The 27,477-nt window shown below is 40.2% G+C and overlaps 1 protein-coding gene across 1 annotated transcript in view; it reads right to left on the minus strand.

The window, feature by feature from the left end:
* The window catches only part of Rgk2 (Rad, Gem/Kir family member 2), a 362,761-nt gene extending 336,503 nt beyond the window's left edge, over positions 1-26,258 (minus strand). Inside the window, exon 1 of the mRNA XM_083113250.1 lies at positions 25,943-26,258. Coding sequence (XP_082969376.1) covers positions 25,943-26,258 — 316 coding nt within the window. The remainder of the gene's footprint in view (positions 1-25,942) is intronic.
* Between the last annotated feature and the right edge of the window lie 1,219 nt (positions 26,259-27,477).

The raw sequence follows: 27,477 nt of genomic DNA on the forward strand, positions 1-27,477 counted from the left end.
ATCGAGTCGTTGTTAATCGCTAATGATTGTGACAAATTTACCTCCTTAATATCGTATAGGAAATCTTCAAAATTTATGTATTTGATGCATTTTGAAAACAAAAACTATAGTTACCTCAGGATTTGCATGTAAACATTTCGACGTAACTATTTACTATTTTACATTTGCATTATATATGTAATACACCCAACTATTGTTACTTCTTTCGTTGAATATTTTATCTTTTGCATAAACAGAATTAAATAAATGCAAAAACAAACATTAAGATTTTTTTTGGAAAATAAAGCACACTGCACTTCCAACGAACCGGGGCACATGCCTGCAACTGAATTGTAAACTCGGCGGCGCGCAATGAATTTGATACGCGAGACAGCCCGCGTAAACAGACTACGATTGCGGAATAAATAACGGTGCTGTGGAGTAACAATGCATTCTAAAAATAACTTCAAACAATGGTCAACACTTTTCTCGCTTGGTTTGCACGTGTATCGCGACAAACCGAAAAGTTTCTCGCTAACCAACATTTTCGTGTTACGGTCTGATGATTTATACAAAATATCCAATGTGTATATATATATATATAACTCTCCTCGTAAGCAAATTAATTCACTCAGGCGACGAATATCATATCTACAAACACCATAGATCCCATAGAAAAAAAACTGGAGAAGTTGTTCAAGCGGTTTCATATTTATGGCTTTTGAAGTATTTACTAGAAAAAAAATTAAGCGTTTTGCAAAATTGCATAATTATGGAAATTTCAGATCACATGAATTTATGACAGGTTATATAATGCAGTCATTAAATAGAGCATAAAAAACTCTACAGAATAATGATTTCACTTTTTGAAATTTATGACTTTTACATTTTGTAAATTTTGTGACATCTGGCAACGCAGCGGTGGTAGAGAAGGACAGAGCTATTGGCAAAACTTATGTATTAGAGAAAGAGGGAAGTACTCCATTTATTTCCATACTGACTTTTAAGGTTGAGACACTCTATAGAAGGAATTCTATGCAGATGCATTTTTTCCAGGTTTTGGAATATCATAGCAGTTTTTTGAAAGGAGAGGAAAAGTTGGCCCCCAACCCAGCGACGAACAAAGATTCAGCCGAGCCTTAAAAGCAGAATTTGAAAATTGAAAGATTCCAAACATTCGTAATACGGTATGCGCCAAAATATACAGTACTGAAACTCTCGCATCTCGAACACGTGGTTGCGTTTGTCGACGGGGCATAGCTCCAGCTGCACGTGTTCGCAGTAGTGAAAAGGAAGTTGTGTTGTGCAGTTGTTGTTGGAAATGGGTCTCTCGACGGAGGAAAAAGTATTCATAGTTGAGCATTATTTCCGCTCATACGGAAGCGGTCGTGAAGGTGGACCGAGTTTGAAAAAGGTGACTGGTCTCTATGCAAGCCAAATGACAATCGTCCACTCCACATGCCCTAACCTAACCTAACATTAGGTTTCCTGACAGTTATGCAACCCAAAAGGCACGATTGTTATTTGGGTTGCATATACACCAGTCACTATATTGTAATATGTCTTATACTTTTGTTCATCTTTTAATTTCAGTACTGTATATTTTGGCGCATACTGTACTTATATCACTTAACAACTTTGAGGTTTCATGCACAGATATGAATAATATTGGGTTGTTGAACCTTACATTAATTTATAAAGAGAACTCAGCTTGTTCTTAAGCAGTGTTGTGCATGCTACGGCTGTTAAGATTAGTCTTAACAAGAGAAATATGATGCGAGAACAGCGAATGGCACACAGATCACCACCGAGATAAAGGCCCCAATCTATTGTCGCGTTTTGGCGAGTCATGCGAAGCAGATATTTCCATTTTGGCGTCCGGTAGGCGTGCCTGTCGCGATATGCATCGACAATAAACATAGCCCTGGATTGGAAAAGGGTACTTGTTGTCTAGCGTGTACCAATCCTCGTGAAAGAGCAACAAAACACTAACATTGAGCCCATGCCCGTATTTAGAGGGGGGTCTCTAGGGTTCAACCCCCCCCCCCACGAAAATTCTCATATGTTGGATTAATGGAAGTTCAGAAACAAAATTTGTAACTCATTTCCAAAATTGTATTCGAAGTTTCAAAGAAATACAACAACGATCCATCTATAATTTTCATACATTTGAAATTCTGAAACTTGAGTGAAACAGTATTTTCTCGGAATTGCAGCCCACCCACGTTACCCCTCCAATTTCACTTCTGCTGTCTTCTTTGCAGTATTATTCCTGGCTGGGTCAGACTGAAAATTCCCTAAGTTTTTAAAAGAATAACTGGTTACAAAGTTTTCAATATCCCAAAAAGTAAGTTTTAAGGTCAAACCAAAAAAACTTTATGACTAAAATTTCCATCTAATGTTAACTTCTAAAGCTTTTTTCTTGAAGGTGTTTAATATTTAATAAAGTATGATAATTGTACATTTCAGTACACACTGTATGCTGTGTGAAACGTTAAAAAAGAAAAAAAACTTGTGCTAGATATTCACTCATCTGCTGGACTAAGCCTCCTCAAGGAAATAACAGCAATAGTAATAATAATTATTAGTATTTCTATTATATATTTCTATTATTCAAATTTCTGGCGACGCCCATGAGAACAATTATGATTTTACCCCCGGTAAATTTTTCCTCCCTACGGCCATTATTGAGCCACAACTTTGCGTGAACAATGTGCAGAAGCCGATTCAAATCGTCGTGTGAGAACCAGAGGGATGTAATTCCAATTTATCAAATTTTTAGGAGAGAGGAAATAATGTACTTTTAGGAATATGCCTGACTCTTAAAAAGAGTCAGTATATTGGAGATACGTGACTCAAACGTACTGCTAAGGATTGGAAGTGAAGATATGGAGATCTGACCCCCCAAATAGAGCTCTTCAGAGAGGATACGTTTAACAAAACTGAAAACCGTCGGCTTCCGTGTGGAGTGGTTAGCACATCGCGCAACGATGTCAGTGGTCTCGGTTTGGAATCCCGGCCTGGGCATGGATGTTTGCGAGTGTTTATTAATCAAATTTCATCACATGATAGCTCATCCCCGTCTTCGCAATTAGCCAAAAGTGGCCCAAAAGCGAAGTAAAACAAAGCAAAGCAATCAATCAAAACTGAAAACTGCATTTTTTGAGTTATGTTCGTCTGACTCTCACACAACCAAATTATCTATCTGGTTCGAGCATGCTGTTAAACGTAGTTTGAAGAAATGCCATTATTATTATGTATTAATTTCCACTTCCTTAAAAGACCGTAAAAAAAACACGTCCATAAGCGCTTTAAAAGTATTAACTGGTATTATACAGAATTCCTATTACACACATCTAGGGGTTGTAGAGGGGACTTAGTAGATCAAGTTTTGATAAGGAACACCTGTCCGGAAACTTACAGTTTAACGAGAGATGGCAGCACGCTATATAAAGAGGAGCAATGGAAATTGTAAAAACTTGGAGCGGAGAAGAGGGATTTTATATATTATAGTAAATTGAGAAATATATAAAATAAGAGTCTAAATACTATAGAAGAAGTAAATAGAATGTTGTATATAGTAAATTAAAATAATTAAGAATATTGTCGCATACGAAACGTTTAGGGAAGTTATTAAGTAAGAGAACGAGTTCAGAAATGTATATCTATACCTCTCTTTTGATTTCTCTGACGAGTCAGAGAAAGTCGTCAGTTTTTTGGTTGTTTGTCCCCGGTAGCGCTGTTGTCAAATTAGACGCCCCGAAGCACTTTTCGGTTGCGCTCTTTATTAGTCGCACTGGGCCATTGGCAGCGCTTGTTATTAGTGATCCCGGTTATTGCCCTTTGGTCATCAAATAGGAGGTGGCGCTATTGTCAGTTTAGTCGACCCTCCTATTTCTACAAGTATAGCTTTTATTGTTTGCCAAAGAAGCGGGGAAAAGCAAGCGCATATATAGAATAAATAAGATTACGCTTTAAATAGAAGAAATAGATAATAAAAGAAGAAGAAGAAGCCTTTTCCATAAACAAAGTAGAAGAAGCCTTTTTCTATAGAAGAAATAGATAAAAGAAGAAGAAGCCGTTTACATAATAAAAGAAGGAAGAATAAAAGAAGAAGATACCTTTTCGATTATATATATATATATATATATATATATATATATATATATATATATATATATCTGTATTTTGTATTGTTATCAGAATATAGATCCGCATTTAACTATATCCTCTTGGCTATAAAACGCTTTCTTATTTGGAATTCTCGAATAAAGCACCTATCCCCCTGAGATTAAGATATCTGTAGCCGTGGTAAATAACATTTAAGTACGTACCCCCAAGGGGCGTAGCAACTCGTGCAACCAGGTCTTTCCCTGACACTACAGGAGTCTCATAAACAAGACTCTTCATGTGGCCCCATACGAAAAAGTCAAGTGGAGTTAGATCCGGCGATCGTAGTGGCCAAGGAGTTGGTCCACCGCGACCTATCCACCTGTCCCCGTATGTTTGATTGAGATGTTGTCGGACGTGATGGGAAAGTGTGCTGGTGCGCCATCGTGTTGGAACCGCATGTGCTGTGTAAGCAGATTGTAAACAGACAACGTTGGAAGGAGCACACATCACATCAGAAGACTGAAGACGTCGCCCTCCATCAATGTGGGTTGCCTACCGTGAAGCGGGAGATGTTAAATTATGTGATCTTGTCATCTGTGTACTACCAAAACGCTACGTTACCGGACAGGTGTTCCTTATCAAAACTTGATCTACTAAGTCCCCTCTACAACCCCTAGAAGTGTGTAATAGGAATTCTGAATCACCCTGTATAGTTAACCTAATTTATGTAACTTTTATGATTCAGTTTTCAAAAAATATATTTATAATGCATGCAATTGTAATTTATAATCATGCATGATCAAATATTAAAATATAAATGTTAAAAACTGTTTCTTCTCTTTATTTGTAAAGTAGCAGACAGGCAAAATTTTAACGGGAGAGTATTGAACATTTGACCCTAACTAACGGTATTCGACGGTCAATAGCATTACGGTTGGAAAAACTACTTCTACGCGAAAACAATTAGAGTCACTCGGGGGAATATGCCCATCGGGGTTAACGTTAACGTTATGGCAACTCTGCAACTCTTGTGTGAAAGCGCCCTCCGTGGTGAGACGAGGCAGCAGGTTTGGAGCTTGTGAGAAGATTCTGAAGCCATCCAGGGTTAATTTCATGAGGTAAGATGATAATTTTTCAGATAATAATTTTTTGGACGTTGCTGTATTAACAGTGTGCAATAGTATTTTCAAGAGAGAAAGAAACTGAATTATATTTGGTGTAAAGATCAAGAGCCAGGAAAACATATCTGCAGAGTGAAACTACCGCATGGTGCTCAGATTTGCCAACCCAGTGATTCAATTTTCTGCTTGTAGCTGTTGGGTGATATGCGCACAGAAATTAAGTACAATATGCCCATGGGCATTACTATGATAAGAAAGGACCACAATGTGACTGGATCCAGTGTAATCGTTGTAGTATGTTGATTGATTGATTGATTTGTTGCTTTAAGTCCACTCTATGCACAGAAAGGCCAACCGGGACTGGATCTACAGTTTAAAGTGGGATCCGAACCACTTTGTGCCTCACCGGGTAAAGAAACCCGGGACCGCTTGATTACAAGGAGATGACGTTGTAGTATGTGGATGCATGAAATATGTAAAGTGCTGGTCCCCAAAGCAACCTCACTTTTTTTCAAAGAAAGTTCCGAAAGATCAGTTTTCCTCCTAACAACCACATGCCAGGTCCACGTGGAGTCCAGTAATACCTCCCCTAAAACCTTTTCCACCAATAGCGTCCGTCCAAGAAATGACAGCTCTCGTCAACTCCACGTGGACTAAATGAGAAGTTGCTAATTCAGTTTCTTTAGAGATTTTTGAAAGCGAGGTAGCGATTCTTTATCTTTGCTAGGTTGTGTTATTGTGCTGTGCTACTTTTTATATATATATATAGACCTTGGGAGTAAAACGTCGCAGTAAATGCATGGAAGTCTAAACACTGCAGGCAAAAGTGACAACAGCGCTTTGCCGAAAAACAGGTGGTGGCTCGAAACCAGATACGGTTCTGGTCGGCTTCCTCTGGGGTTGTGTCAAAGATGCCGAACTGGTGATGCTTAGAAGACTTAGGGTTATACCAAATTCACGTCCATGTGTCAAAAGTGCAATGCAATTTCTCACAAATGTAAACAGTAAAAGAGGCTATGGTAAATTCAAAATAAATATTGTTAGAAACGCTATGCTTGTCTGTACAAATGATGTTCTGTTTACGAAACAAACGTTAATAATCTTCCAGTTAATGCCGCGTATTATTTTCCTTTAAATATGTCATGTCAAGTGTTACAACAATTGTTTCTTGTATTGGGCATTTTACCCCTAATGGGTGGGCATTTTACCCTGAACACGGGGTGATTTGCCCAAATTGACGTTCATCTGTTTATTTCTCTCTGGTTCCTTTGCAATAAGACTTACGGTAATAAAACTTATAGGTAACAATAACAAAACACGTAGCTTTCATTTGACATCCTTTTCATTGCGACACTCCTTCATTTCGCGAAGCTATAAACAGCCCAAAAAAAAAGTTGGGCGTATTCCCCCGAGTGACTAAGGCTGCCATGTGATACTTAAAGTCCAGTCGAGAAAACTCTTTCATACCACTACTCCACTGTTGTACTATTGTCCTCCACTATTCAAGTTTCTGCTTTAAGCAATTCACGAACTATGAAGCTTTGAAATAAGACACTGCGCCAGTCTATATCCCTTCCACTAACTAAAATAAACATTGATGTGTTTAGTTAGAGACGAAAAATTCTTCTATTTATAAAGTAAGTGAACTAGAAACTAACTAACTAACTAACTAACTCCCTAGCCTTCTTAAACCCGAAGGTTCATGGCTGCAGCAACACAGGCCTTCCATCTTTCCCTATCTTGAGCAAGTTCTGTATACTCTTTTCCATCCCTACCGATTTCCCTTAGGTCCATCTCAACGTTGTCCCTCCATCTTCGTCTTGGCCTTCCTACAGGTCTCTTACCATCAGGTTTCCCAACAAGAATCCTGTGAACTCTTCTTTCCTCTCCCATTCGTGCTACATGGCCTGCCCACCTAAGTCTTCTTGATTTAATTATTCTAATAATATCTGGACATGAATACAAATTATGTAGTTCTAAATTATGTAACCTTCTCCACTCACCTGTCTCCTCATCCCTTTTAGGTCCAAATATTTTCCTAAGGATCTCATTTCCAAGTACTCTCAATTTATGTTCCTCTTTCAATGTAAGGGACCAAGTTTCACACCCATATAATACTACAGGCAAAATTACTGTTTTGTATGTTTTAACTTAGTTTCTTAGATATTAAACGAGAAGACAAAAGTTTATGAAGAGAGAAGTAACATGCATTTCCTGAATTAAGCCTACTTTTTATTTCCTCTTTAATATAATTTTCATTTGTTAATATTACTCCTAAGTATTTGAATTTGAAAACTGGTTCAAACGAGTTTTATCAATAATTAGATTTTGATTATTACCTAACACTTGGTTTCGGCCTGTAAGCATATATTTAGTTTTCTCTTTGTTAACTTCCAAACCTATCTCTTTAGCAGTTTTGAAAAATATTTTAGCATTATTCTTAATTGTATTCACATCATCCCCCAGTAGGTCTACATCATCTGCATATGCTATCAACTGAGTCACAGCATTTAATTTTAGTCCTTCTTTAGTTTCTTTTACCTTCCTAACAGCATATTCTAAGGCAAAATTAAAGAGCAATGGAGTTAATGCATCTCCTTGTTTTAACCCATCATGAATTGTAAATTTGTCAGACATATTAATACGTACACGAATTTTACTTTCTGTTTCACTGGTGCATATTTTTATCATACTAACAAGCTTCTTAGGTATTCCAAACTCTACTAATATATTATATAATTTATCTCTTTTGACCGAATCATATGCTTTTTTGAAATCAATGAATAGCTGATGGACATTTTGATTATATTCCCACTTTTTTTCAAGTGTCTGTCTGAAAACAAACTAGAAACAAAAGGAGTTCAAATTATGTTTATAGAACTAACTAAACTTGGAAATAATTTACTGATACGTATCAGCAGTGATTATTGTAATAAGATTGAGTCCACTGCATATAGTCTAATCGAGACTGGATCAACAGTTTAAAGTGGGATCCAAACGAATGCGATCATAGAGTTGGGCTAATCGACATATTTTCACGGCTCGATTCGAGTCAGGAAAGAAAGGTTTGAAAACAAAAAATTGTCACATCAAACCAGGACCTCTGGCAGGTATAGCGAAAATGAAAGTTTATTTGCATTTTCTTTCCATTTCTTCCTCTTTCTGTTCGTTGCCTTATCTACAGGGTGTACCAAAAGTCCCATTACCACCTCTTTGAATTTATAGACAAACTTGCAAAATGTTATTTTAACAGCATGCGTATGATGAGAGGATGGTATACCATTAAATCAAAGCAATGACCACTATTTACTCCAGAGGATCTGTGTGCACACCGCCATTTTTTTGGCACAGTATTATTTGCCTCCAGTTGCGACGTGAAATCCTCCGTAACATAAGATGGCAGATCTGGATTTCGGGGTGGCCATTTTAAGAGAATTCCTCACGATGTGTTTAGAGACAAACGGATTGGACGAGGATCGCCAAATTTACCAGCACCTTTAAAATGGCCACCCAGAAGTCCAAATCTGACATCTTATGATAATGCACTATGGGGACACATCAAACAGAAAGTCGCCCATAATCGTTATCAGATAACTGAGGAACTTCAAGAAGCTGTTCGCAGTGCGTTTGCTTCCTTCACGTCAGCCAAGTTACGGAGGATTTCACATCGCATCGCACCTGGAGGCGAATAATACTGTGCCATGAAAATGGCGGTGAGCACACAGAGTAAATGGTGGCCATTGGTCTGATTTAATGGTATATCATCGTCTCATCATACGCATGCAGTTAAAATAATTTTGTAGGTTTTGTCTACAATTCAAAGAGGGGGTAATGGGACTTTTGGTACACCCTGTACTTCGTTGATCTCCGTGGCGGAATGGTTATTTGCTCGCTACGACGGCAGAGTCCCGGGTTCGAATCCCGTCCTGGGCATGGGTGTTCTTGTGAGTGTCACTTCCTCAATTTCAGCATATCATCAACCATCCTCATCTTCGCGATTAGCAAAAGTGGAAGAAAAGCGAAGTAAAATAAACCAAGTCAATCAATCATCCTCGTCTTCGCGATTATCCAAGGTGTATAAAAAGCGTAGAAAAAAACCAAATGAAAACCAATCAAAACCGTGAGGATAACCTCATCAAAAAATAAGTTGACGAAGATCAGGAACACACAATACACCTGCCTCACTTTCAGAGTCAAAATCCTCCACCAGACACAAAAAAACCTCCCCCTGAAGCTATTACTCTCATCATATCTAACCGGCGTTTATATAGAAGGCATATTTCACCCAGCGGTAATCTCATTTTCCGAATTATTGAATCCTCGCAGCATCCGGGAGAGGACCATAACGGGAGCTACAGGTAGGCCGTACGAAATCACGAAGGAACACCTGTTGATTTCATAACGAGGGATGCCTGGATGGCTTTTCTGGTCGATATCCTGCATCCGTCGAATCCCTACTCTTATTACGAGACGCATCATCTTCCAATATCATGGATGCGAGCGATCCCCCCCTTTGTCATCCGACGGATTCAACTTTATGACACCGTCACCTGAGGTGATTAAAGTTTGCTTTTGAAAAGAGGAAGGGTAGAGGGACGCGGAAGAGTAATCTCATTCTCAATTATTCATTTTCTACGATGCCGTTATTACTGGTTTCAGGATTTACATCGATATGACAGTTGATGAGTTACTGTGGAGTCGAAATTGAGTGTATCCGTCGGATCTGATCCAAGATCTCTCTCTCTCTCTCTCTCTCTCTCTCTCAACTGATGAAGTATATTGTAGGCAGGGCCGACCCTGAAACTTGAAACTCAGATGCTTCTTGTGCTATGGAGTACACTTAGTTTTCATTTTGTTTTAATCAATTCAGTGTATATTTTGTGAACATTTGTTTCCACACGGTTTAGCGGTCACGTCCAATGAAAACTTTGATGCCACAGCATCTTCGCAGGATCATACCTAGAATGCCTTGCTGATACATACCTATTTTAGCAGACACATGTCTTGCAGCTATACATTTTAGCACAGTCATGTCAAGCGAATACTTCCCAGGTACACATTCTAGCAGATTCGGCGTCTAGCAAATACGTCCCAGGTACACATTTTAGCAGATTCGTCTGCAGCGAATACGTCCGAGGTACACATTTTAGTAGATTCGTGTCTAGCGAATACCTCCCAGGTACACATTCTAGCAGATTCGGTGTCTAGCAAATACGTCCGAGGTACACATTTTAGCAGATTCGTCTGCAGCGAAAACGTCCGAGGTACACATTCTAGCAGATTCGTGTATAGCGAATACTTCCCAGGTACACATTCTAGCAGATTCGTGTCTAGCGAATACTTCCCAGGTACACATTCTAGCAGATTCGTGTGCAGCGAATACTTCCCAGGTACACATTCTAGCAGATTCGTGTGCAGCGAATACTTCCCAGGTACACATTCTAGCAGATTCGTGTCTAGCGAATACTTCCCAGCTACACATTCTAGCAGATTCGTGTGCAGCGAATACTTCCCAAGTACACATTTTAGCAGATTCGTGTCTAGCGAATACTTACCAGGTACACATTCTAGCAGATTCGTGTCTAGCGAATACTTCCCAGGTACACATTCTAGCAGATTCGTGTCTAGCGAATACTTCCCAGGTACACATTCTAGCAGATTCGTTTCTTAGCGAATACTTCCCAGGTACACATTTTAGGAGATTTGTGTCTAGCAAATACTTCCCAGGAACACATTTTAACAGATTCGTGTCTAGCGAATACTTCCCAGCTACACATTTTAGGAGATTTGTGTCTAGCGAATACTTCCCAGGTACACATTCTAGCAGATTCGTGTCTAGCAAATACTTCCCAGGTACACATTCTAGCAGATTCGTGTCTAGCAAATACTTCCCAGGTACACATTCTAGCAAATTCGTGTCTAGCGAATACTTCCCAGGTACACATTTTAGGAGATTTGTGTCTAGCGAATACTTCCCAGGTACACATTTTAGGAGATTTGTGTCTAGCAAATAGTTCCCAGGAACACATTTTAACAGATTCGTGTCTAGCGAATACTTCCCAGCTACACATTTTAGGAGATTTGTGTCTAGCGAATACTTCCCAGGTACACATTCTAGCAGATTCGTGTCTAGCAAATACTTCCCAGGTACACATTCTAGCAGATTCGTGTCTAGCAAATACTTCCCAGGTACACATTTTAACAGATTCGTGTGCAACGAATACTTCCCAGGTACACATTGTAGCAGATTCGTGTGCAGCGAATACTTCCCAGGTACACATTTTAGCAGATTCGTGTCTAGCGAATACTTACCAGGTACACATTTTAAAAGTCATGTCTAGCACAAACACTTTGCTGCAATACATTTCAGCAGATTCATCCGTATATAGCTAATATTTACAGCAGTATATTTAGCATTACTACATAGTGATAATTATACTACAATACAATTTAGCAGTTATGCCAAGCGAATGCTTAGCTTTCACACATTTTAGAAGTCATTTTATTTAGAATTTCTTCCCGGGAACGTATCCCGATCACACAACCTGCAAGATTTGCAAACCAGAAAAATACCAATTCTAAGCTAAAATTTCTCCACTATTTCAAGTCAGACCGCACCACCCTTCAAAACCCAACATGGTGTCCAACCGAAGCGAACCTCAAGCTCCATCATCCGCAGCCACCGCTCTAAGATTTCATCTCATCGCTTTCCCAGCATCCCTTGCAGAGAAACCGTTCTCGGAGAATCGAAATCCGATGGAGACACAATAAGAAAAAACCGAGACAGGAGACTCTTGGAATTTATGGATGCTTGCTCACGTCACATAATATTATTGGTCGTTCCATCAATGCCAGGCCACTAAAATGAGGACAGGAAGTGTTGCCATCCATTGAGAGAAAATCCACAAGGAGGACAATGCAGATTTGATGATATGATGCTTCTCCACCGTTCTACAAAAATAATACGTCATATGCAATAGAGTATTCAATACCATATTGACAGTGAACTTCAGGTATCGTCGCTGTTAACAAATCTCTACTCTTGAAGGTATATTACCTTGTTCCTTTTTATATAATTATAATGATAAACAGTGGCGGAGATTGGGTTCTAAAACTAGGGGGGCAAAGACAGATTATTTTCCCTCGTAGATAAGGTTTAGCATAGTGCGGGGGTAAAAGTGGCACAAAGTTTGGGGCAACTGCCCCCCTCGCCGCCACTGATAAAGAATTCTCAGTAATAGGAATGAAGAGAATTGAAATTATCCAAAAACAGTGTTGTACAAAATGAAAGCGACCAGTACGGGATGTGTGGGAGGTAATGAATCCAAAGAAATATTTTTAAAAAAACCTTCACAACTTAAGCCGCAGTTTTCAAAGTTTTTGGGCATTCATAATATTGTATGTGGGGTTCCATAGAACTTGTATGCATTCACGTTACATAAAAAGAAACATAATGAAAGATCTGGGAGGATTTTGATTTAAAAAAACTGAGGTTGAGGGATTCGAACCCGGGACCCCTGGCGTTGTAGCGTACAGTGACAACCACTTCCTCACGAAGGTTGACTCTACTGAGCCACCGCAGCTACACTCAGAGAAATAAATGCATCATATCGATTGATGCACCAGAATGCATCGATTGATGCACTAAAGTGTGTTTTATGGTTTCTTCAAAGAATTATGCATTTGGGTCCATATTTGTATGTCGTGAAAGAAACACCAAAGTGCATCATTTGATTCAAGTGTGCGTTTATTTCAGTCGACATGCACTTCTATATATCAGTTGATGCGTTTTGATGCACCTTGTTGCGTTTTGATGCACCAGAATGCATATTTTTTGATGATGCAGGAAGGTGCATCAAGGAACATCAACTGATGCATTGAAGTGCATCGCGACTGACATAAATCCTCACTTGAATCAAATGATGCACTTTGGCGTTTCTATCACTACATACAAAAATGCACCCAAATGCATCAAATGTGAACCTTAATGTTTGAAGAAGCCATAAGACACATTTTAGTGCATCAATCGATATGATGCATTTAGTTTTCTTCTCAGCCAGAGTCGCCTTGGTGACCGAACGCGTTCAGTGGTCGACTCTCACCAATGTAAGTTCAGGGTTCGAATCCCGGCCTGAGCATGGGTGTTCTTATGCGAGTATCCTTAACAAAATTCCAATTGATCATTGCGCATACGATTAGTAAAAAGTAATGGTAAAAGGACATAATATATTGCTGAAAATATCAGAAAAAACTACAACCCAGTCAGGTATTTATCAAATAATGGAATAGAATAGAATTTATTTTCAAGTATGCGCCTTTACAGCTGTGCATACCATACAAGGATGAAAAAATTTAGTGCAATTTCTCTACACCCGTCCTCCTCTCAGTCTACTACCACATTCACACTGCTTGGGAGTTCACAGACACCGTCTTTCATTTCCATTCTTTCACTACACTTGAACTGTTACCAAACTAACTAACTCTCTAGCCTTCTTAAACCCAAAGGTTCATGGCTGCAGAAACACAGGCCTTCCATCTGTCCCCATCTTGAGCAAGATCTATATACTCTTTTTTCCATCCCTACCGATTTCCTTTAGGTCCATCTCAACGTTGTCCCTCCATCTTCGTCTTGGCCTTCCTACAGGTCTCTTACCATCAGGTTTCCCAACAAGAATCCTGTGAACTCCTCTTTCCTCTCCCATTCGTGCCACATGGCCTGCGCACCTAAGTCTTCTTGATTTAATTATTCTAATAATATCTGGACATGAATACAAATTATGTAGTTCTAAATTATGTAACCTTCTCCACTCACCTGTCTCCTCATCTCTTTTAGGTCCAAAGATTTTCCTAAGGATCTTATTTTCAAATACTCTCAATTTATGTTCCTCTTTCAATGTAAGGGACCAAGTTTCACACCCATATAATACTACAGGCAAAATTACTGTTTTGTATATCGTATCGTACCCAAGGTATTGGGTAGGATGTATAAATTCTTAGCATAGTAGGAAACAGAGAAAGGAATGCTGAATAAGTAATCAGGCAAAGGTCGGGTGATTGACTTGGAAGGCGTATGTGGCATGAGTGTTGGAATTGTCAGGAGGTGTGATCAGTTGGCGAGAATAGGAGAGAGAGTAAGGTCTGCGGATTGTGAGAGAGGAGCAAAGTGGAGAACGATTATTGGACGATGATGTGTGATAGATTCGATGTCTGACAGGGAGGCCAGACAAGTGATAGTTGAGAGGACAAGCTAGGAACAATCTCCATATATTTGTAAGGCAAGTAATATCCTTTCATTAACCAATCCATATCGATTCAGTCATGGAGAGTATAAAACCCATATTTAATCTAAGCTAATTTCTATCGCCATTCCTTTAAAAGGTAACCTCTTGCATTTATCACGTTCAGGCCAAGCGAGTGATAACCATCTGAGAGATGAATGAGGAATAGCTACATCACCCAATTAAATCTAGAGGTTCTTGGTTCGATCCCAAACGCAGCATGGGCAGCATGGGAGTTGCGTTACGATATTTTAACTTTTAGTTTCTTAGATATTAAACGAGAAGACAAAAGTTTATGAAGAGAGAAGTAACATGCATTTCCTGAATTAAACCTACTTCTTATTTCCTCTTTAATATAATTTTCACTAACTGTTACCCAAGTGATTCCTAAATTTTCTTAGAATTATTTATTTATTTAGTAGCCCCCCCCCCCTTTTCACACATTTTCACTGCGCTTCTTTGCTCTGTTTACCCAGGCGTAATGTAGGAAAGTTCCCAGATTCCTTATTTGTGCCTTCCCCCCCTCTCGGTCTCTCCCTCCTAATAACGGTTGTCATTATATTCTCAATGTTAGCTTAATTTATTTCCCTGATATATTTTTGTCTTGCCTCCCCTGTTTCTTTGCACTGGAGGAGAATGTGAAATTTCGTCTCGTCTTCACCGCATAGCGGGCATTCTACGCTCCCGTCCTCCCGTTTTAGTTTAAATTGTGTCCATCCCTCAGTCCGAACCAGGCCAATCCTAACATTTCCTTGCCTACGAAACATTGGAGAAAACCACAAAGAATTGGAAACGCGTTATGAAACATGGGTGTAACGATGACGTATCTTTTTTCCAGATAGTACCAGGATGAATGCAAGCAAACAGGGAGACACGTAACACTGTTTGAGACAGGAAAATGGGAGATTATACAGACGCGAGCCTTGTGTACGTTGTCGGTAAACTTGGGTCTGTTGGCGAGTAGATAAATTGGTGGGTAAACACGTGACGAGAGATTGGGGCGATCTGCGGAAGACATTAACGACCCTGAGGGCAAACAAGATAGCGGATGGATACTGAAATGGCATCGTGGACAGACAAACACAGCAACTGACATCGGTGGACCTTGGCTTGCACGGAACAGGCGGAGAGGGTAGTGAGGAGCATATCCCTCGGCTTATCTCCAGATTTACCAAAAATAACGTCTAATATGGGAAAAATTGGTAATGTTATTGTATTTTATTTTCTTCTTGGTATTGTTTTCGTGACTAGTCAGTTTGTATACTTGTAATAACTTAAACAATACCGTCAAACGGGGTAACGTTGTCTTTGAGGGTAACTTCGTCATGAGACTGATAGATGTGAGGCATGTGAAGATCATGACTGATTGTATTGTCTAAGTTTTGTACCGAAACACCTTGCTCTTTGTTTCCTTATGATACATGTGCTGAACTTGTTTTGTTTTCAAACAGGTTGTAAGATTTCAATGTTTAAAAAACAATAACAATTAAAATAATATAAGAAGAAAAGACACGCAAACGTCACTACTTTGACAAGAGGATATATTTTGCAATTCATACCATTTTGCGTGACGATCTTACCTCTTCATGGGGGTAATTTTGATCTGCTAGGAACGTAAGCAGAGATGGCCCATTTTCTGGGGTAACTTAGTCAGGAAAATGCTGACGTATTTGCCCCCCTAATATTTTGGAATTTCTTTGGTATACGTTCAGTACATTTATAAAGGACAAAGTGTTCCTCGCGTATAATTTTCGTGTTGTCACTAGCCACGTATTTTGCAGGGCACATTACAATATGTCAAAATCTGTACAGTGCTAATTAAACTACAAATGAAAAATTTGAACAAATACTTACACAAAAACAACTAAAAATGAACAGAAAAAGCAATAATTCTGTCTACTTCGTTCTCTACGTGTTTAACACTGAATACTAAGACGTCAATTTTGGCGTTCAACCGTTACATTTCTCTGCCAATTGTTATGAAAAGAGAAACAAGAACATTGTTGAGACTTTAGCATAGGACGTACTCGGTTCTTCGAAATCTCAAGTCAATTGTAACGGGTGTTTCACTCGGGGCGGAACCCTGTATTTCGGTCATAACTCGAACACTAATAAATATATTGCAACGAAATTTGGAGTGGACTTACCTCCGTTCATGCGAAGTAGGGCGATATCATAAGAAGTGCTGGAAATGGCCACCATTGGCGTCCAGGCAGCAAACCATCGCGCGACCTGGAGTAGCAACGGCTCCGATCGGTCGCGCCCGTGAACCAACTGGACGGTGAGGAATTATTCATTTGTTATTTCCAGCAGGATGGAGCAACACCGCACACCTCGCACGCAAGCATGGCCGAAATCCGGTCTTTTTTTCGGCGACCGCGTAATTTCCAGGTGACTTTGGCCACCGCGGTCGCCCGATCTCACGCCGCCTGATTTTTTTGTGGGGACATTTGAAGTCACAGGTTTACGCCAACAAACCGCGAACCATAGAGGCCTTGAAAGCAAACATCATTGCGGCCATCCAAGCAGTGACACCTGACATACTGAGACGGACTTTCCACAACATGGAACGCCACGTCCAATGCTGCCTGGACGCCAATGGTGGCCATTTCCAACACTTGTTATGATGTCACCCGACTTCGCATGAACGGAGGTAAGTCCACTCCAAATTTCGTTGCAATATATTTATTAGTGTTCGAGTTATGACCGAAATACAGGGTTCCGCCCCGAGTGAAACACCCTATATTAATCAACACACTGAGGTTGGGTTATTTGTGTACTAGGCAACAATTATTCAGAATTTGAATAACGAACAATAAAGAGATGTGAATGTGCTTGGAAAAGTGCAGACGCGCAACTGGAAATGTCCAGAATATAATAGGGAAAAGACATACATTATATAAACTAAAACTAACTAACTCCCTAGCCTTCTAAAACCCGAAGGTTCATGGCTGCAGCAACACAGGCCTTCCATCTTTCCCTATCTTGATCAAGTTCTATATACTCTTTTCCATCCCTACCGATTTCCCTTAGGTCCATCTCAACGTTGTCCCTCCATCTTCGTCTTGGCCTTCCTACAGGTCTCTTACCATCAGGTTTCCCAACAAGAATCCTGTAAACTCCTCTTTCCTCTCCCATTCGTGCCACATGGCCGGCCCACCTAAGTCTTCTTGATTTAATTGTTCTAATAATATCTGGACAATTTATGTTCCTCTTTCAATGTAAGGGACCAAGTTTCACATTCATATAATACTACAGGCAAAATTACTGTTTTGTATATTTTAACTTTTAGTTTCTTAGATATTAAACGAGAAGACAAAATTTTATGAAGAGAGAAGTAACATGCATTTCCTGAATTAAGCCTACTTTTTATTTCCTCTTTACTAACTTTATATAATTTAAAAGTTCAGCTTCCAAATTTGACAAGTTTTGTTGTAAATCTGGAGGTTCCGATGGGTTAACACTTTTAAGAAAGTGTAACATACAATTGAAAGAGGAATGTTTTTCCTTTTGAATCTAATGTCTGTGAAATAGAGAGGGGAGACATATTTGTAATGTAAAGCAATTATGTATGTTTAATATGCATATTATAATGGACAAAAAACGGATTAAATAAAATAATATAATAATAATAATAATAATAATAATAATGTGAAGTCTAACTTCTACATTGGTTTTGATAATAAAAGGCAGATCTCAGTAATCCCACTGATCAAATTACATAAAAAATACAAACGAAACGACAGTATACCGCCGTATACCATCGACTACTGCCCTGATAGTAAAGCGACGCAAAATTAGTAATACAGAAACACTTCTCCTAACAGACACCTCTAAATTACGGACATTTTTAAATTCACCGGCAGAAATACATGGGGTTTAATGGCAATATTACATCTCAATAACGGACATTCTTAATAACGGACGCGAACACTGAAAACTACCTCCCCAACGGAAATAAAACTTCCTAATAACGGACAGCCTGAATGAAAACGGTCGCAATTCTTGGAATTCGACACAACAATGGCCAGTATTTCGAACTAGCGTGCATTGTTTCATGTTACACCGAATGTATTTCTTTTTAAAAGTACAGCCAGTAGACAGTATTTTGAATGCAGTAATTTAACAAAGGATTACGCTACGTGTACTGTATTTGGCGTAGGAATTACAATTCTCGCACCTTTGGACAGATAGAAGATGTGAGACGTCAAACCATTGATGACTTCGGAAACCTTGACAGTACCCTTATGTTCAACACAGTATTCAAAGTAATGATAATTGGAAATCTGAAAATACTGCCTATTTTTGTAGGAAAACATGGTAGTTTTCACAGATGCCACATTTTTTTTTTGTAGACATGAGGCCACCACGTTGCGAAATCAATAATGTTACTGGTGTCAATAAGTTTGACAGTATTTTTACCGCCCCGAGCTGCATTACAGATTAGCGTACACAGTTCGTACAACGTATAAATACGGGTAAGTTTATTGCAGAAAAGGACCAGAGTCAGTGACTCAGGTACCTTTCTGCATTAAAGTACACTTTTCACTGTGCATTTTCTTGGCTATAGCCTCGTGTGACTGACGTCCTTTCTGCACTAAAAGATGTGTCTGTAACTAGGAAAATCAAAAATACCATTAACTCCGATACCTCAAAAATTTGACTCAGGCCCCTTTCTGCAATAAGCCATTCATATACATATATTTAAAAGATGTAATTAAAGGCACAAACATTACGGGATATCTACTAAAAATTGTTAATATAAGAATTTCAAACTCCAATTTTTTTCTAATCAATTTCAAGATATCTTATCTTGCAATAATCTTCCGTCTACCATGTAGATTGTTCTGCAAAGGACACTAACAAAGCAAACGGATTGAGAGAATTCTGTTTTATTTTCCACGGAGATTTCATTTCATTTACTTCCTTGAAAACAAAATAAAGCTAAACTGTGCAAGACTTGCCTCAGAGTATTAAAAAATATGTAGGTAAATTCAATGGGATTTGGATTTAAAAAAGTTGCAATTTTTCGCGTAGAATTCCCGGAGCTAATAATTCAGGCACAATTCCCGGAATTCAAGGAATTCCCGGAATTCCAAAAATTCCCGGAATTCAAAAAAATTCTGGAATTCCCGGTGAGTAGCCACCCTGTTAATAGTGGCAAACGCTGTCGTCTGTAATCAAGGGGCTCCGGGTTCGATAAACAGTGCAGAAACAGTGCTAGGTAGTTTGAAACCCACTTCAAAGACTGTAGGTCAAGTTTTCCAGTTAGGAGAAAGCTGCAGTAATTCCGTTGATATTCAGCTTGATAAAATTCCGAAGATTTCGCTCGTTACAGTAACAAATTGTTGTTCTTTTCCCGATCCAGATATCGCGACCCATTAATTTCGTAACACAACACCTGTTTCAAAGGAAAGGAAAGGCTTCTCAAGTTACTGCCCTCAGGCGAGACTACAAGGCGTTGATATCCGAGATCACGTGACACCGAGTTATCGCTCATCGGACAAGCTCTGGTTTCTAGTTCAGTAGGACTCCGCTAAGAGGCCCCAACATGCAACGGAGCGTTGGAGGGGGTCGCGTTTCGCGTAACGGCTTTAGTCACGGACCGTGAGAAATATTCGCGAACCTTAATGTAAGTTTTCCAAGCAAGAAGTAATGGAAGTTGTTTGGTTTGGTGTTTTATGCACACCAAACCAACCAGCTTTCATTACTTCTTGCTTGGAAAACTTACATTAAGGTCGCCAGCCAGGGTTGCCTCCCTCCAGGTACGCGTTTATACAAGGCTGGGTGGGCCTCAGAGCCGCACAAAAACTGGGAAATGACTGGAAAATTTCCTGGTCCAGATCACCTGCGCCGGGATTCGAACCCGGGTCTTCATCGAGGTAGTAGCAAGATGTTCTACCGAACCTCTACCGACATAAACATGCAAAAGAAAATTACATGCAATTTTTTGGGCAATGTTATGAATCAGTGATGCGTAGCCGATGGTAAAGAGAGCGAGAGCGTGGTGCTGATCACACCACCTCGACGAGATGAAGAATATGTAAAGCCATACATCCATACGCCCTTTATGCAGTAAGGCTAATCGTGACTGGACCTACGGTTTAAAGTGGGATCCGAACCACTATGTGCCTCCACCGGGTTTCGAACCAGGGATCCCTTAATTACAAGGCGACGACGCTACCACTGCGCCATCTGGGAGGCCCTGAAGTAATGAAAGTGTTTTAAAGTGTACCCGTAATGAAATTACATAAAATAACGCCATAAACAATAAGGTTCCCTTTTACATGCTATGTATGCATATGGGGTGATGTGGAGGTATAGAGCTCCACATATTCTTGATCGCGGACATAGTTGGAGTGATGTGATCAGCATCACGCCCGGCCGTCTTTACCCCCAAGGGTTGGCCCCAGGTACCCACTTATGCTAGGCTGGGTGGGCCTCAGAGCCGCGCAGAAACTGGGAAATGACTGGAAAATTTCCTGGAACAAATCACCTGCCCCGGGCAGAGCAAGATGCTCTACCGCGGCTCCACAGACATAAACATGCAATTTTTTGGGCAATGTTATCTACTCAGTGACTCTAATCAATGTGTAGCCAGAGAGCGAGAGCGTGGTGCTGATCACATCACCTTGACGAGATGAAGAATATGTAAAGCCATACATCCATACCATGCATCTTCCGGACCTATGCAATACACTACCTTTACCTTTTTACCCTTTTAGAGGGCTACGCTATAGGCGTAACTTAAAAAGGACAAGGGGGCATTTGCCCTCCTTCCAAAATTTTCAAGTTAATGGTAGTTTTCTTAACCTCCTGTGACCTGAGGAACAAAGTAATGAGTTATTTTTTACGATTTTGCAAATGTAATGTAACAGTTATTCATCAAATTAGTCCTGATTGATATTTTTATGGGATAGAAAACTTTTTGATTCTTCTCCCAAAATTTAAGCCCCAAGTTCGTTTCTGCAAACCCCTCCCCATGGGCTATCACCCCCCCCCCCCCCGGGCCTTCTCCTACAAACGTACTGTTTTGAAAAAGGCTACATTGTGGAAGAAATAAGATATTTGACATGTGGTAAGAATATAATCATCTGACATAACTTGGACTGAAAATTATGACTGAAGTTGTAATTTGGGGGGGGGGCCAAGATGTTACCCTCGGATTCCCAATATATAAAACGGGCCTGACACATCGACACCCCTGTGTGATTTCATGACACGGTGCAATGCACAAGCCTCCCCGAGAGCGTAGTGGTAACGTTGTCGCCTTGTAATCAAGCGGTCCCGGTTCTACACCCGGTGGAGGCATGTAGTATTTCGGATCCCACATTAAACTATAGGCCTCAGTCTAAAGTGTGCCTAAAGTGGACTTAATACTCACAACATGCAATGGAGAAGGAATAGTTCTAGCTTTACAATAAATCACAACTGGTGTGCATTACCTGCCAGGGCTTGAATCATCACACATACAGTAAAACCTCGTTTATGCGGACCCCGAAGCCGGACTTCGCTTAATCCGGACAGGCAAAAGAAAAAAAGCAGAATGCAAGGTTTTTAAATGTGGCTAGAAGTCAACAAGAGAACTTCCCAAAGAAAAGGCAGTCAACTACTGATGAAATTCTGTTTCCCGCAGACTTTGTACTGCACTGTATAGTGTATTTAGGCCTATGCCCTTTAAATACACCATACTAAACGTGCTTTGTTGCTATAAACGGAGTATTAATGCACTTTCTACTGTTCTTTTAGGTTATTTCAGTTAATCCGGTCAACTTATCCCCCCATTAGTCCGGATTAACGAGGTTTTACTGTATTTGCATTTCACGTCCTTTTCTACATCTAGGATAACCATAACGATGAAGATTAATAATGAAATAAGACACTAACACAGGGATATATCCAAGCCTTGTTCAGAATCCATCGTTTATCAGTAGATGTCACTTCAAACACTATGACAAATAAATATGCCAAACGTATCAATATAAATCCACAGGGCCAAAATGCTCATATGCAAAAAATAAAATTAAATATATCTTACGTAAAGTTATTCAAAGCAGAGGAAAGCAGCAGGAAGAATGAAGTAGTCACCCAAAATAAGTTAAGTTGTTTGAACGCAAACTTTGCAGACTATAACAAAAGCAGTTATGTTGAATACTTTGTACCATCTCCTGATCGCAATTTTTGATGTAACTGCTCGTTTCATTTCTTAGCTCGGTGGGACCTTGTCCCTGCATAGAGTAACTCTTGGGTACACCCAGCCTCTAATATATGGTTAACCCTGCAAGGTTAACGTGACCGGGAGTGTGGTGCTGATCACATCACCTTTACAGTGTGTCCACTCTGAGCATAAGGTAACCTACTTATCTTACTTCTAACACCAAATCTGAATCAGTGTTGCCAAATACTTTGCAAGATTGCTGAATTTAGTAACTGCTACCGTACATTTGCGTTGATGGTACCCAACCAAACTCAATAAAACGCTTTTTTCGGTTAACTCAAAGGTATTCGTTTCCCCATTGTGACGAGAATAAAAGATACAATGTTGTGTTATGTTGAGTTATGATGGCTTTACAATGTAAATTTATGAACTTGCTTGTCTAAAAAATCTGACAATCGTAAAAACTAAACAGTTAGTTTCTTTTAAAAAAATGTGTTATATAAAAGTAATGAATAGAGAAATATTATTATTGAAATCTAGATTTATGTTAATAAATCTGTAGGTTTCACCATTTAAGTATGGAAGTTAAACATACTGATGTTTAAGTAACAAGAATGTTTAGCTTTGTTTTATGAAACGTTTCTAGATTGATGAATTGGTTGAACTTATGACAGATTAAACCAGGACTGGGCAACTAGTTGTATTTGTGGAAGAGCGCTCTCGTATGCACGTGTTGACTATAGAGAGGTACTGTAGCGTTGTAAGAGGGGCGGAAAGGATGGAGTGAGCGAGACAGGAGGTATCGTCGGTCGTGTTCGTGCAATGCAAATCTCTAGTCATCTGATTCGTACCAGTGCAGCGTATTATAATCATGGCGAAAGGAACAGGGGGTGGTTCTGTGAAGACGCCTTGTCCCGCAGAATTTTTTAAACTCTCAACACGCGCGAATCACCTACCCTTGCTTACTGGCCCTGAGGTACAGTGTGCAGTCGGGAATCTCGCACCGCACGGAGCTCTAAAAATGCTCTAGCCTGAATTAAACTCAAGAATCACGTATGGATTAGACGAGATTCAAACCTATGCTCTATGACTCATCAGCACGTTACATGACCTACCACAACGAAATCTACGAAGTTCTACGCTTTATAATTCGAGCATAATTGTTCTGATATCACATGGAGTGTCAACTTGTCGAGCAGAAATCTGTGGGAGTCAAATGGAAAAATCCAGGAAGCATCTACGGTATGGACCAGCCAGTTCGAGGACCAAGGTTCTTTCCTGTTATGCATGCAACCCTTTTCTCTCTGCAGTAAGTCTGGTTGCCTGTGTTTCAGGGTACACAACACACTAGTTCCAAGAAAGATTGTGCTACACCGGTTTTAACTGTGTGTGCTTGCCAAGAGTTGAAGCACAGACAAGGGTATATACCATTATCTGTGGTTGAAGTATAAAACGGTCGTAAAACACAACTGCTACAATTCAACCGAACACAAAGAGAAGAAAAAATCATTAGTTTTCGGTTATTTTAACTGAGAAGAGAGCCGTGGAGGGATGGTTATGACACTGCACTACGACGCCAGGGGTCCCAGGTTCGAATCCCGGCTTGGGCATGGGTGTTCTTTGTGAGTGTCCCTTCATCATCCCTCATCCTCATCTTCGCGATTAGGCCGAAGTGGCAGAAAAGCGAAGTAAAATTAACCCAATCAAATAAGAGATTTTATACTTTTAGTGTTGTGATCGTTAACGTTTCTCCACACCCTTGAACCCATTTAAAAAATCAACTGATACTATAGACAGAGTAATAGAACCACGGTGGTCAAATCAGTAAGGCGTGTGACTGCCGCACTGGAGACCCGGGTTCGATTACCGGGAGCAATGTTTTCAGAAAAATCCCTTCGTGAAGCCCAGCATCTAATTAATGCGTAACTGTGGGGTCAAGTCGGCCGGAGAATGATGCTGATCATATCATCTCCCCACAAAATGGCAGAGACAATGAAGATGTGGAGCGTATCTTCTATGTTCCTTCAAGACACGATGCAGTGAGGGCACGGGAACTTTATTGTATCTACTTACAGGCCGGATTAGGCTATCTGTACATATAGCGGACTTAGAACAAGTCTTTGTCACAGCAAGGTTTCTAAACCGTTACACGATTGATCAAATTTGTTCATCTACCGATGTTCATCCCAGTCCAATCAACTCTTGCTGGTGTCCCGCAAGTCTCCTTGCATCAAGCACCACTCGTTCTTGCATATCCCTTCCTAGTATTAATACTTGCATCCCAAAGCCAAAAATACTCTCACTATCTCAAACCTAACATACTAGAGCCGGACCCTGTGGCCGAAAGGTTAGCACATCGCGCTGCGACTCCAAGGGTCCCGGGTTCGAATCCCGCTCGGGCTTGGTTGTTTGTGAATGTCCATTCATCAATTTCATAATTTCATCACTCATCCCCATCTTCGCAAATTAGCTAAGAGGCACAAAACGCGAAGTAAAATAAACAAAATCAAATCAAAATCAAATAACATACTAGAACATAGAATCGTGTTAATGTCCATCCCTCATCTCATTCATCAACACTAATGCACACGACATACAATAAAACTTATCCTAACAAAACATTACCCACCCAATTACACATTTATGTAGTTTCGTATCTGTGTTCATAAATAATATTAATGTTAAACACTAACACATATTTACTTCCTACTATTACTAACATTTATCTTAATCTTCTTACCTTGTAGAATGATGTAAAACCAACTTTGTTCAGGAAAACCGAAAAATTTGGTTCTTCACACTGGGGCATTCATGCCAATGTCACAGTGAATTATTGTAACAAAAAATTGAAAATAAAGGATGAATCAAAGAAAGGGGGGGGTGAATCCGTATAAATTCGCGGAACTGACGCCCTGGGTTAATTTTCAGGGCCATAAGCTTATACCTCCGAAAGTAGTTTGACTACCATTTTTCTTTATCCATCCGCATACATAAAAATAATAATCTTTCGATGTAACCATATCTTGTATACTGTTCAGGAAAAATAAAAATCTCTGTTTGTTTATAGTACTTTTCTCTTCTGCCATTTTTGGTTAATAATTGCGAAGATTGGAACGAGCGATGATGTGATGAAATTGATGAATGGACACTCCCAAACATCCATTCCCAGGCCGAGATTCGAACCCGGAACCGTGGCGTCGTGGCGGTCTGTCCTAACCACGTGCACATAGCGGTCTTTGAACAAGCATTTGTGCAGTTTATGAAACGTTACGGAAAAATCATGATAAACATACCTGGAAGTTCCAGGAAATTGGAAGTTCTCCTCTGACGATTCCTGGAGAAGTTCAGAGGTCCCGGGTCCTCGGAGGCTTGGGAGTCCCGGCTGCTCCTTCGGGAGGCCAAGTAAGCAAGGCCCTTCCCCCGACTGCCACCGGGACTGGGCAAAGGGCTACCGCAGGGCGAGCACGGCCTAGACACGGACGCTGTGGTGGTGGTACACACGGACTCGATGTCCGTCAGGTCGGACGTCGACTTGCGGCAGCTGATGGTCGACGATCTCGACGACGACGACCAGTCCCTGTCCAAACCTCGACGACTCGGATTGGCCATCGCGACGATGCTGTCCCGTCCGGGGATAGGGACGCCTCGAAGCGAGAATCTTCACCGGGCTCCTGTCTCAACGGTCGACGCGCGGGGAATAAACGGGCGAAGATTTTCTACGGATTTGTAACCCGTTATTCCAGAACGAAACTCGCGCGCGCACTTTGGACCGTCCCCCCTTCTTCCCTCTCCCCTTGCGCGTCAGCTGATTTCCCCCGTAGCGCATGGTTGCCAACCTGAGCAGAAAGTTACTGAATCGGAGCAACAAGTCGTTTCCTCTAACATGTGTCCGCACACCTCCAGGGCTGCCGTTAGGAAACGCGAGGTCGTTCCCTTTCGTAAAGTAACAATATAGAAAGCTTACATTTCTTGTAAAAATCCACACTAAACCCACACGGTTATTAGTATTACATAATTATTACATATATGTACAGGGTGGTTTAAAAGGAACTTTACAAAATTGTAAGTATATAAAAAAAATTCTTCGGAAACGTTACGTAACTGGTTGTGGTGTCATTTTGTAAGGAAATACATCACGTTTGGCTAGCGTTGTGGAATAATACCGAATTCAGCCACAGAAAACGCCGGCAGCAGTTCCATTAAAAATGGCTGTTTTCACAGGTCAATGATTGATTGAATTGGTGTTTTAAGTCTACTTTATGCACAGATAGACTAATCGGGTCTGGGCCTACAGCTTAAAGTGGGATCCGAACCACTATGTGCCTCCACCGGGGATCAAAACCGGGACCCGTTGATTACAAGCCGACGATGCTACCACTGCGCCATCGGGGAGGCTTTTCACAGGTCAAGAGCGAGCTCGCTGTGTGTCTTGGCCGCATCCACTTCCAACAAGATGGCGCACCACCTCACCAAAGTCCGGAATATCCTCAATAACCGATTTCCAGGTCACTGAATGAAACCCCCAAAGTACAAATCGAGGTGTGGCAGATCAGGTGAACGAGGTAGCCATTCCATTGACCTACCTCGACTTGGTAAACGTGTCATCCAATAAAAAAATACATGAGAATACTTATATTATGAACAAAAGTACTCAACAGATGGCTCTGTTTGTATTATATATCTTAATATGATTGTTTTTTGTAAAGATCTATACAAACATAATACACGAACATATTTTTTAATGTTTTAAATGCTAGTTTCTAATATCAACTGATATTGCACTAAACTAGTACTTCATAATTATTGGCATGAATGCTAAATTCTGATA

This window comes from Lepisma saccharinum, chromosome 27, assembly GCF_977018435.1.
Source record: "Lepisma saccharinum chromosome 27, izLepSacc3.1, whole genome shotgun sequence".
Lineage (NCBI taxonomy): Eukaryota > Metazoa > Arthropoda > Insecta > Zygentoma > Lepismatidae > Lepisma > Lepisma saccharinum.